The sequence below is a fragment of the Xyrauchen texanus genome, chromosome 32, assembly GCF_025860055.1.
Source record: "Xyrauchen texanus isolate HMW12.3.18 chromosome 32, RBS_HiC_50CHRs, whole genome shotgun sequence".
Taxonomy (NCBI): domain Eukaryota; kingdom Metazoa; phylum Chordata; class Actinopteri; order Cypriniformes; family Catostomidae; genus Xyrauchen; species Xyrauchen texanus.
The window spans coordinates 26480879-26493214 of NC_068307.1; the positions used below are offsets into that span (position 1 = coordinate 26480879).

The 12336-nt window shown below is 39.4% G+C and overlaps 1 protein-coding gene across 8 annotated transcripts in view; it reads left to right on the forward strand.

The window, feature by feature from the left end:
* LOC127625692 (plasma membrane calcium-transporting ATPase 2) overlaps positions 1 to 8440 on the forward strand; it is a 401637-nt gene extending 393197 nt beyond the window's left edge. For 5 of the 8 annotated variants that reach the window (XM_052101030.1, XM_052101033.1, XM_052101034.1 and 2 more), the window contains one exon: positions 7185 to 8440. In XM_052101030.1, the coding sequence (XP_051956990.1) occupies positions 7185 to 7499 (315 nt within the window). In that variant the 3' untranslated portion in view covers positions 7500 to 8440. Of the gene's footprint in view, positions 1 to 1866; positions 1916 to 7184 lie in introns of all 8 variants that reach the window. The other 3 variants (XM_052101035.1, XM_052101036.1, XM_052101037.1) reach the window with 1 other exon arrangement.
* The last annotated feature ends 3896 nt before the right edge of the window (positions 8441 to 12336 follow it).

The following is a 12336-nucleotide window of genomic DNA, read 5'->3' on the forward strand; positions in this document are numbered from 1 at the left end:
CTTCAATTTCAACATTGGGGATTTTCAGCAATTTGAGCAACTGTTGGCCAAGCGACAAAGTCCAGCCTCCCATACGGAGTGATGTCATGCAGGACAGCAAGGGAAAATAGTTGCGCTCAACTACGACACATTGTAGAGTCCTACTCATTGCAGTGAGTTAAGCATTAATACAAATGGGTAAAAAATTAAAATAAAACTCCATTTCTTAACATTTGTTAACAAAAATGGATTGCATTTATTAATGTTAACGAATGGAACCTTATTGTGAAGTGTTACCTTTAAATATACGTTTCTGATTTTGAATACAATGACATATCGCTGTATATACTATTACAGATTTGAACTTTATGCAGTTTGTGTCCATGCTACCACAAGTTGAAACACTTACAGTATAAATAAAATAACATACAGTATGAAATATTATACTTAAATACCTTTAACTGTTGAAGCCATTGCCTTATGCCAGCTGCCAACAGTCAATTGGGAGAAGTCAGAGCTTGTCATGAGTTCTTTTGCCATTATTTCTTGTTTAAATGTTTAGAATATTTAGAACTTAAATGTGGTGACAAGTCAATAATATCCAACCTCATTGTGTCATGACATTTGGTCACAAGTTGAGCAAGAACCAATGAGGTTTGATGTAACTGATGCGCTGTTACATTGTATTTGTGCACTGCGAGTTGATCAAATAATTGGATTTGATTTGAGAGTGAATAACAGCTTCCATTTTGGTCTGTTCATCACACAAAGTGATTCTGTATGCTCTGAGAAGACATGAAATATGACGCATGAGTCATATGGATATGTCAAATGGTGAAATTAAGCATTTCTCTTTATTTGTGTTTTCAGATAGCATGCTAACTGGTTAGCATACTAAGCTAATATTACTAATATTACTTATGATTAGCTTGCTAACCAATAAGCCTGCCAAGCTTATACTTTGCATAATTATATCAAAACGTTTAATTTAAATGGTAAAATGGATATGGTACCATATTTTATATTCAATACCATATTTTCATATGTTATAGGTTAGTTAATTTCCCAACCTGACCAAAGTTCCTAGGCTGTTCTTTTTTTTTTTTTTTTTTGATGTTTTGGACACTTTGGGACAGTTGGTTAGACTCAAGGGAGACCACCTGGCCAACCAGTTAAACCCGTTGAATACCAATTTGGCCTGACTGGGAGACCAGCTAAACTATTTTAAACCAGATAAGACTAGTAAACCAACTGGTTTAAGCTGTTTTTAACAGCTAGAAAAGGTATATGTTTATTATTGTTATAGACACCACAACAGAAATATATACCATTATATTCAATGTGCAAGCCAAACAAACTATATGAAATATATTATACTATATTATCCACAAGTACTGTTTAATTATGGCTGCATTCACATGATCAACTACAACAACAAGACGTGACAGACACTTCTGATCCAGCCTTACAGACAGCTACCACTTGGGATTCAATGAGGGTAGAATTTGGTGAGAGGATATATTCTTACATTGGATCTTACCACCTAAAAAAACTAGCCTAAACTGCATTGCATGACTTCTCTGGTCTTCCAGTCTAGCTAGGCTGGTCTGTTGGCTGGTTGTGGGCACTTTCCAGCTTGTAGACTAGCAATAAATCAGTTTAGACCAGAGAACCAGCTTAGGCTGGCTTAGTTTTAGCATGGCAGTTTCTTATCATCATATCTATTTTGACATAGCTGATGAGAGTATTTGTCAAAGGGCATCCCTGAAAATCTGCTTTGCTTCTAAATTTCCTCTTACTCTCCATGTCACTGTTTATCAGATCATCTTTTAACCCACTTCCCAGAAGAACATGCATTTCAATGTACCATGTGTTTGTTTTCCCCAGAGTGCTAAGAGCCCTGGACTAAGGGTGCAGCCTATGGCGTGAATTTCAGGTTGTGAGTCCCTCCATTGTCCGTCGCAAAATTGACGTGAAGTAATATTCTACCAACAAACTCACCAGGCTGGGTAAACATTCAAGTATAGCCAATGGTATCATTCCCCATTCAACTGTAGCCTGACATGTTCTGGGCTGCATTATCAAAGTTTTCATTTTCAAAAAATTATTTTTCTGTTTTTCTCTCCACACAGCTACAGAGACATGTGAATAGAGTGTAATTTCCTCCCCATAGTCTTGTCTTAATTGTTGTCTGTGTGGTATAATGTAGATCCAAACCTACAGAAGGCCCACAGCGACCCTTTGTGTCTTGTGGCTTTACTCTGTTGGTTATTATGCTGGCTGTCGCAGTATCTCACTGAACATTAGGGCAGTCCTCATCTATGTGATTCGTTCTGACATTTGTTTTCATCTGTCATTCAGATCAGTTTGTGTTGTTGGTTTGGATATTTTCTATTCACTTAAAGGAAAGAAGGCTAGATTTGAGTTTGATGGAATATCAGTTTTACAATTGTGATTATGTTTATCAAGTCACGTACCTCTGAACTTGAGAAAAGGCCAATCAGAAATTGGCAGACAGAATTTGCATGTCCCGCCCCCGGACATACAGGTATAAATGGAAGTGGGCGTGCATCTGTCATTCAGGTTTTTGCACTGAGGAACCAAGAATAAGGTACGGCCTTTTACAGTGGTAGGTCTAGTGTCATGGCAAAGGGGACACAATTCCCTCCATCAGGGAACGAAGGTTATAACAGTAACCATGACGTTCCCCTTCTGTCACTCACTCGACATTGTGTCGAACAGGGACTGCCCAAGGACATGCGGGTCAGCCGACAGGGGGACCGTACCATGGAAAATACATCACAGGGAGTTGCCTGAAGAGGGAATTAGGCCTGTGGAGCCCTACCACATTACAGAGCACTTGAGGGTCATAGTGGGTCTGGCTGCAAATTCCTCAGCTGAATTCGCAGGCCAGAAGGCTAGGGAGGAATAACATTCAGAAAGCGAGAGCTTAGTGGCTAACCTGGGAGAGAGAGCGCACAGGATCACTTTTTTGAAGGGCGTTAGGTGCAAGCGGAACACCCAGTTGGCTGTTCCATATTACCGAGTTCTACCGGCTTGGACCTGACAAAACACGGGATTAGACCGACTCAACACTGAGATTGTAGAATCACACAAAGGTATTGGGTATGTCTGCTAGGGAGGTGCCATTGACCAGTGCCCATGAGGATGCCACACTTCTCGTTGAGTGTGCTTGAAACCGCAAGGGGGCAGCAACAGCAACGAAAAGGCTGGGTCTGCCTCCTCCCAGGGCAGCACTTGCAGGTTCTTGACCTGGTCCCTGAAAACGGTTGTAAGAACCTTGGGCACGTAGCCCGGTCGCGGTCTTAGGATGACGTGAGTATCTGATGGACCGAACTCCAGGCAAGTGTTGCTGACTGAGAACCCTTGCAGGTCCCCAACCCTCTTGATGGAAGCTAGTGCTATCAGGAGGGCCATCTTCAAGGAGAGGGCCTTGAGCTCAACTGAGTCAAGCGGCTCGAAGTGGGGGTCTCTGAAGGCCCGTGAGGACCACTGAGAGATCCCAGGAGGGGAACAGGCTTTGCCGGGGAGGATTCAGCCTCCGGGCGCCCCTAAGGAACCTGATAATCAAGTCGTGCTTACCCAAGGACTTGTCGTCCACTGCGTCGTGGTGGGCCGCAATAGCGGCTACATACACCTTCAAGGTGGAGGAGGACAGCCTCCCCTCCAACCTCTCTGAAAGGATTGAAAGCACTGACCAAACTGCGCATCTCAAATCAATCAAATCAAATCAAATCAAATCAAATCACTTTATTGTCACACTACCATGTACACAAGTGCAACAGTAGGTGAAATTCTTGTGTGCAGTTCCGAGCAACATAGCAGTCATGACAGTGACGAGACATATACCAATTACAATAAACAACATACTTACACAAAACAATTTACATATCAAATGTACACATACTTACACAAAACAATTTACAAATCAGATGTACACATACTTACACAACACAATAATTATATACAATGCAGAATATAGAACAGAATATACAATACAATACAATAAGTGGGAGTATATGAAATATATATGTGTATATATATATATATAGCAGTTGTATTGAGGAGAATATGTTGACAGTCCAGTGTGAGATTATAGATTAATAAAGTGCAGTGCTAATTATTGATCCTGATAGATCAAGAGTTCAACAGTCTGATTGCTTGGGGGAAAAAGCTATCATGTAGTCGGCTGGTGCGGGTCCTGATGCTGCGATACCGCCTGCCTGATGGTAGCAGTGAGAACAGCCCATGACTTGGGTGACTGGAGTCTCTGATGATCCTCCGAGCTTTTTTCACACACCGCCTGGTGTATATGTCCTGGAGGGAGGGAACAGGACAGAACAGGAAGAACACCAATTTGCAAACAGGCGCCACTATAGGGCCTAAAGCTGCCTGGTAGAGGGAGCTCTGACTTGGTTGATCATGTCTACGACCACAGGTGGTAGGCCAGTCAGATCTTCCACGTCCCGTCCAGGGGCCAGGCGTGGAGGTTCCAGAGGTCTGGGCGTGGATGCCAGAGGGTGCCCAATCCCTGGGAAAGAAGGTCCTTCCTCAAGGGAATTTGCTAGGCAAGTGCTGTCGCAAGGAGCGTGAGATCCAAGAACCAAGTCCGAATTGGTCAGTAAGGAGCCACTAAGGTGACTTATTCCTCGTTCTCCCTGACCTTGCACAGCACCAGTGCACGCCGTCTTGGCGATTTATGTACGCTACCGTTGCAGTGCTGTCTGAAAGGATCAAGACGTGCTTGCCCCGATCAGCAGAAGAAACCTCCGCAGGGCCAGCAACTCTAGGCAGTTGATGTGCCAATGCAGCCGGGGCCCTGTCCAGGAGCCAGCGGCTGTGTGCCTGTTGCACACGACGCCCCAACCCAGTTGAGATGCGTCTGTCCAAATGTTGAAAGTCTGATGGCAGGAACGGTTGATTAACACATGGTATGTACTGCGGCACCATGCCCATCTCGGGACTCGAGTCTGAAGCCAGTGCTGAAGTGGTCTCATATGCATCAACCCGAGCAGCGCAACCACGGCCGAAGATGCCATGAGCCCCCAGAGTCTCTGGAACTGTTTTAGAGGAACCGCTGGGCCGGGCTCGAAGAGAGCACCGACTCCGCACGCTCGTTCATGAGGCGTGCTGTCATTGAGATGCTCTGAACTGGGGCGAGCTTGCTCTTTTCCCAGTTGACCTGAAGCCCGTCAGCTCGTCATGCACTTCCGGGAAGAAAGGAACCGGGGGGGCTATGAGTGGTGCCCTGACCTGAGGAACAAAACGACTAGTCGTGAGGGGAAGGACGGAAGTTTCCAGTCCAGCCTCGTCCCAGGCGGCCCGGGAAAGCATAGTGGATTCCGTGAGTCAGCCTCGGACTGGGCGAGCAGACCCAAAGATGGAAGCCAGACGCGTCATCAGCACCAGACGGTGCTGTGATGCTCTCCGATGCAGCGGCGAAATCATCATCCAGCTTGCGGGGCATCATCCAGCTCGCCATGAGGCGAGCCGGTCTTGTGTCGGACCCGGATGGAAGTGAATGAGCGTGCTGGGGGGGCGGGTGGTTTGTGGAGATTTACCCGGTGAAAGCCGCGATCACAATGTTGCCATGTCTATGATCTCGCAATGAGAACATAAACCATTCATAAATGCTTCCTCCGTGTGATCGCAGCCTGATCGATCAACATCGTAGATCTGTTAAATCTGAAGGCAGCTCACTAGCTGTAGAATGCATTTACAGTTCCTTTTATGGTAAAAAATAAATCTGATATGATTTCTAGAAAGCTTGCCTTGTAGTTGTATTGTGATATTCTGATTACATTAATTCAACTACTCTTGACTGTTTGTTTTAGTATGACACAGTATAAGTTCATTTAGCCAGAAATAATAGCTCAACAGAACTAATTGTATCTTTTTAAGGTAATATATTTTCATAAATCAGTGCTCAGTGCTCTTTAGTATAGATTTCGGAACCTGAACAGATGACTTTTCAGCCTATACTTGAGTGTTTACACAGAGACGCATGGAGTTGTTGAAAGAACAGACTTTTGTTTGTTCTCCTTTTTTCTTATTCCACAGTATTTGTGCCTTTGTTCATCTGAACATCTCTACATGGTGTTGTCCCGAGCTGCATGTTGTGTGTTGGTGTTGAGTTGGCTTGTCAAGCTTTTAGTCTGCTTCCATCGTGTTATGACTCTATGCTCTTGAAGCATAGGAATTCGTACCTCATCTCCTTGTACCAGCCATCCTATATTAAGTATTTGTTGAATTTTGCATTGACTTCATTTATTTTTTCTGAAAACTCATCCTGGATCTTAAACTTTAATCTTTTCCTCTTACCAACTTCCCACAAGATGTTTTCAATTTGCATGTGTTTTTCTTTAGTTTTTTCTGTTGAATTAACAATGCTTTTCTCTAGGTATACAACACATTGGACCATATACTGTATACTGTATTGTGTACTATGCGGTACATAAGAGCATTGCCTATGTTTCTTATAAGACTTTTCCTTTGAAAGTTTTTTTTTTTTTTACCTTAAAGCCAAGCACAAACTAATAGACTAAAGCGTGTCGCCTTTCATGTTTTCTGTGTGTAACAATAAGCCCCAGATCATAACCAACTCGTAGTGTGTGTGCAAATACTCACAGAGGCTACAACGACCGACAAATCGATGAGCAAATCAGCAGCAATGACTAACAGCCAATAAAACTGTGAGACTGCACAAGAAGTGAACAATTAAGGCATTTGGAAGTGATGAAAATTTTTAAATAAACAAGCCACCAAACTGCTGCCCACATCTACCCAACCACTGTCTCGCTAATATTCTTGGGCGTAGTGCATAAACGACCAAGATAGTGTCTTATAGTTGAAGCATATAGTCAGCAATTTTTTATTTGTAATGTGCACACCATTACAACAGAAAACAAGATTTGTTTTGCACAAGGTGATGACATTTTGTCTTATAATAGTGTGCTTGGAATAAGTTTGTGTGATCTATATTTTTTGTTTGTGTTCTTTTCAATGCAATCCCTAATTTCTCAGTGCATGGTAGAATAAGTGAATTACGGATGCTTCATAAATGTAAACCGATAGACTGCTGACTTTGGTGGATCCATGGCCTTTCCCTTTTCCTGTTTTCCACTATGCTAAAAATGTTCAATATAATATTCCAATGATTTGACATTGCTCTTTTCCTCATGCAGATACGTGTTGTGAACGCATTTCGTAGCTCGCTCTATGAAGGCTTGGAAAAACCAGAATCAAGAACCTCTATCCATAATTTCATGACTCATCCGGAGTTTAGAATAGAGGACTCTACACCCCACATTCCACTTATAGATGACACTGATATTGATGACGAAGCCGCCAGGAAGAACTCACCCCTCAGTCAACCATCGTCACCCAACAAGAACAACAACGCCATTGATAGCGGAATTAACCTTACGACTGACACAAGTAAATCTGCTGTATCATCCACTCCCGGGAGCCCGCTTCATAGTCTTGAGACATCACTTTAGCCACCTTATGAGGGTGACTATTCAATAGTTATCTTAGAATATCTGTTAAAAGCGCTAAGAAGAGTGCACGCAAATACAGATTGTGTACAGTTGACTGAATGTGGTCAGCCCCACGTTTTTTTATTTTGTGCTGAAGAAAGAAGAAATATTAAAGACTGACTTAGGAATGATTGTGGAGTGACTCGAGGAACTATAAAACGAACCACGAGAGTAAAAACAAGCCACTCCCACTTCCTGAGGAAACTATGGACCGTAATGAAATAATGAGTAATTTAAATCAAATACAGCTATTATTGTCACTTCTGCATGAATGTACATTACCCAGGATTTTATTTTGAAACTGTTTATTTTAATTGTTTGATTTGATTTAGTGGGACATGTGGTGGACTGGCATTTTAAGACAGCTTATCTGATTCACTATGAGTATTGTGTTTGGCATGTATTTAATTGTATAGATTTATTTGATTATTGATTAAAGTGAATCCAGGTTGCAGGGCTCAACTTGCACAGTAGATCTGCACCTGCTGGAAAAGAGAAACCCATGGAAATTAGAATTTATTAAGCACACACACACACACACACACACACACACACACACACACACACACACACACACACACACACACACATATACAGAGTTTATCATTATTTGTTGGCATGTTGCCTTGTTCTGCTTCAATGACTAACTACTTTAAATTATTTATGTCCTAAAGAGAATGTAATTTGTTTACAAAACCTGTAGATATGTCCTGGTTTCTTTGTAGGGTTTAAAGCTTCTTTGTAGGGTTCAATACCACACAGCAGACATAGTTGGAACAGCTCAAGTTATCCTGTAATATCGGACTGTAGGTGTTTTATTACAAATTGTGTGCTGGACTTGCCTGCTGTTTTGTCAAATAATGTAGATATTTTAGAGGATAACAAAATAAACCAAAAATATAGTGGTATATATCATTAATGTGGCAATTTAGTATTACATGATTGTTGGTATCAGCAACTGCTCTGAGCACCCCTGAAAATATTCAGAACCGGTCTGAACACAAAAGTTTTTATTAATTCAATGCTTGAACTTGTGGTCATCCTCAAATGTAAGCAGATATTTCAGGTTGGATTAGACCTTTTATTAGAATATACTATATATGTGTGTATGTATGTATATATATATATATATATATATATATATATATATATATATATATATATATATATATATATATATATATATATAAATATATATATATATATAATTCAGTTACGTGTAACCATCAAAGTCTGCGTATGGTTTATGTGTTGGACACATCTAAACTAAGCTATATTTTGCATCTCTGTATGGAAATCAAATATTGTTATATATTGTGTTGATTCTTCTTTTTTTTTTTTTACATTTGATTTGTAGATTTCTTTTGATTTAAGGAAATGAACCCAGCTCCTATAAGCTGACATCATTTTGAATAATTGATTTACGTAATGTAACGAAACAGAACAAAAAAAGGAATGTTGCCTTTGACTCTTTTATAAAAAAAAAGAAAAACCCAAACCAACAAAAACAAACCAAAACACACAAAAAACTAAATAAAAAACATGTATGATTCTTTACTGCACTATCCGGATATGAATGAATTTATGTGGTGTAAATTTAGATGTGCTTCTGTGTTAAAATCAAGCTTGTCTTCCTGAAGTCAGTAAACATACTCTAGCATTTTAACAGAATTCACTAGTCATTAACTATTTATTGTACTCTAAACGCAAAAGGACAAATGGGGATCTATCAGAAGGCACACTTATAAAGTAACCCACATTTAATAATATTCCTTGCAATTATTACATATTGGAAACATGAAAAGGTATGATGTCATATGTTTAATGTGCAAGTTCAAACTAATTTTGTATCCAATCAGTTATCATTTTAACACATTTAAAAGCCTCATCTGCCAACATTCTCACTATACGTAAACTGACCAAAATGATCACCTCTGACATTGTGAAAGTCAACGTCAGGGTGTTTGTCTTAAATGTGTGCACTGTAATGACTCTCGATGTGAATTTTTACAATGTGACTGGCAGGTTCAGTTTAATTCAGTTCAGTTCAACACCCTTTTGTTAATGGGCCTAATTACAGATGCAGTTTAAAACATATAACCAATAAACAAAAATTATGACAGCATTCTAATAATCAAAAATAATAATATATGTTGCAATACATCAACTTCTATTTACTGTACTTAGCAGCATGCATTTTGTGGAACAAAGAACATATGACATATACGCCACAGGTACTTTTGGTGCCCTAGCAATGGCTGGCTAAATGAAAAGAGTTCATTAATTTTGTTTTTAGGAATTTTATAATCTACACAATAATTGTAAATAAAGATCTCAAAGTCTTTGTTCATTTAATGCTATGCAAAAAGTCAAGCTTTTCTGATTGTTACATCATCCACCCTAGAGTGTGTTTCTGGAATGTTTATGGTCTCAAAGTCAGTAAAACAACAACAACAAATTGTGATGTAAATGATTTTCTAGACTGACAAAATGAACTGTGACACTTGCTTCACTGTATATACCACTATTCCAGAGAAATGCGCAAGTTATAAAATGAACCGAACGAGAGAAAAAAAGAAAGAAAGAAAAAAAAAACACTTAATAAATTCCCAAGGAGCATGAACCAGTGAGCAGTGTGCATGTGTGATGTTTCATATTTGTTACAGACATTGTGAAATCAACTGATGAGCTCGCTATTCTTTTGGGAGGACATATTGAAAAGCTTTTTAAATAGACTAATTTAAATTTGCTACTTGCTAGTCAGTGGCAGGTGGTATCATTATATCATATTTTTATCTGTTTTCTTGAAAGAAAGAGACAGTAAATTCTAAAAGTTATTTTTGTCAACTTTTAGGAATACAGCAACATATAGCTAATAGACATGGACAAAAATCCAGAAACCAGAAAATCCAGAAACTCAAAACACAATATTTGGATTTCATGGGTTTTAAGTGTGCTTTCACACTATCACTTTTGTCATTCTGTACATGTACATTTTTGGTGGTAAATCCAGCATACAAAATAATACAAACTTTCAAACAGATTTCCTGAACTCTACACTCACCTTCCATTGGTCAACAAAAAGAGAAAGTCCCATCCCAATACCATTGGTCGAGCCAATGTTAAGCTATGTTGGGCTAGTTGAGATGTTCAAACAGAGATATTTTTTAATAGCTATACCACAAATGGCTTAGATAATGTTAGTCAAAATAAACAAAATACTGAGCTGGGATAGAAGAAAATATTTTAACATTAAAAAACAATTTCAAACTTCAGTTTTAATGTGCTTTGATAAGCTATTAAAGCACATTGTTTATATATGGAGGTATTTAGTTATTTTAGCTTGATTTTTGGCCTATGTGCACCATCTCTGGGAAAAACAGAGGGCATATGATTTTCCTGCATCATCATTACATATGATACATTACATTATTTATGAAGATACAAGTATATTATGTGTTTTGTTTGTGTTTGTGTGTGTGTGTGTTATTTTAATTAATTACAGCTTTCCTTGAATACATCCAAATATGTCAGATTTGGACCACTGCGGTGTCTGGTGAGAACAGTTGTGGCTGCCTCATTCTTTTTCAGAGTCTAGTGCCAAAGTGATGTCAACCTGTTTTAGGAACTGCTTATAACAACAACAATAAATAAATTAAAGCTGCGAGCAGCGATGACGGGCCCAAGCCGGTGGCACCGCCACCCCTGGGCCTTTAGGGTCGCCGCGCACGACGGGCAATAACGTAAGCTCGCTTCGACCGTCGAGAAGATGTGTGCAAATTCCAAGAAATCCACGTTCAAACCAAAATATCTGACTTTCTGTTGGTCTGTTTGTTGACTTGAGACATAAGGGGGTGATTTAAAAGCATTTTGAAAGTGACACACTTCCTTCTGCCAGTTGGTGGCGCTATAACTGACTCACAATAGCAACATCCATGCGATCGGCCTCTTACAGCGAACACACTGCTGAAGTTTCGTCGAGATCAATTAATGTATGCAGAAGTTATAACAGACTTCCTGTTTCTCTTACTGCCTTCTGCCAGTTATTATAGGCTTTGTACTTTACTCACGCTCCAATACCGACGTAGAAAATCATCCTCTTTACATGCGTAAAAATATGCTTGGAAACATCACAGTGAGCGGTGCTTACTGTGAATGATACTGAATTGTACTACTGACTATTTAAACAGAGTAATTTTTATATGGTAGGTTTACTATTTTATTATTATATTTTATTGCGGATATAATGAACAGGCTGCAATGTCAAGATTGCAATGATGGAGTGTGTGTGTGTGTGTGTATTTGTAACCTTAAAGGGGTCATAAAATGCCATTTTTGTACAAGTTAATATGAATCTTTAGGGTCTAAATGAAAACTTTGTAATATACTTTTATTAAAAATTCTCATTAGTATTTTAAGAAAACACTAATTTTAACTGCTCAAAAACAGCTCCGTTTTCAGCACTGCGTTTCAGTGCATATGACTTTAAATGATAATGAGGTTTGGTCACCCCGCCCTCCCTCCGTTCTGGGGGAATTCTAGTCTTGAATCATATGCATTTGCAAGATGTAAACAGTATTTTGCCAGTATTGTGTTACCATTCATCTTCATGCAGTTATAACTGTTTTTTTGACATTACTTCTTAATCAGTAACATACAAGTAAACCAGGTGTAACTTAGTGTTACCATGTTAACTGTAACACCTGCGTACACAGTTTTTAATAACACAATAACCATAACGCGTTGTTCATTATAAACGTGGGATTATGAATTATATTGAGAACGTCGTAACGTTATG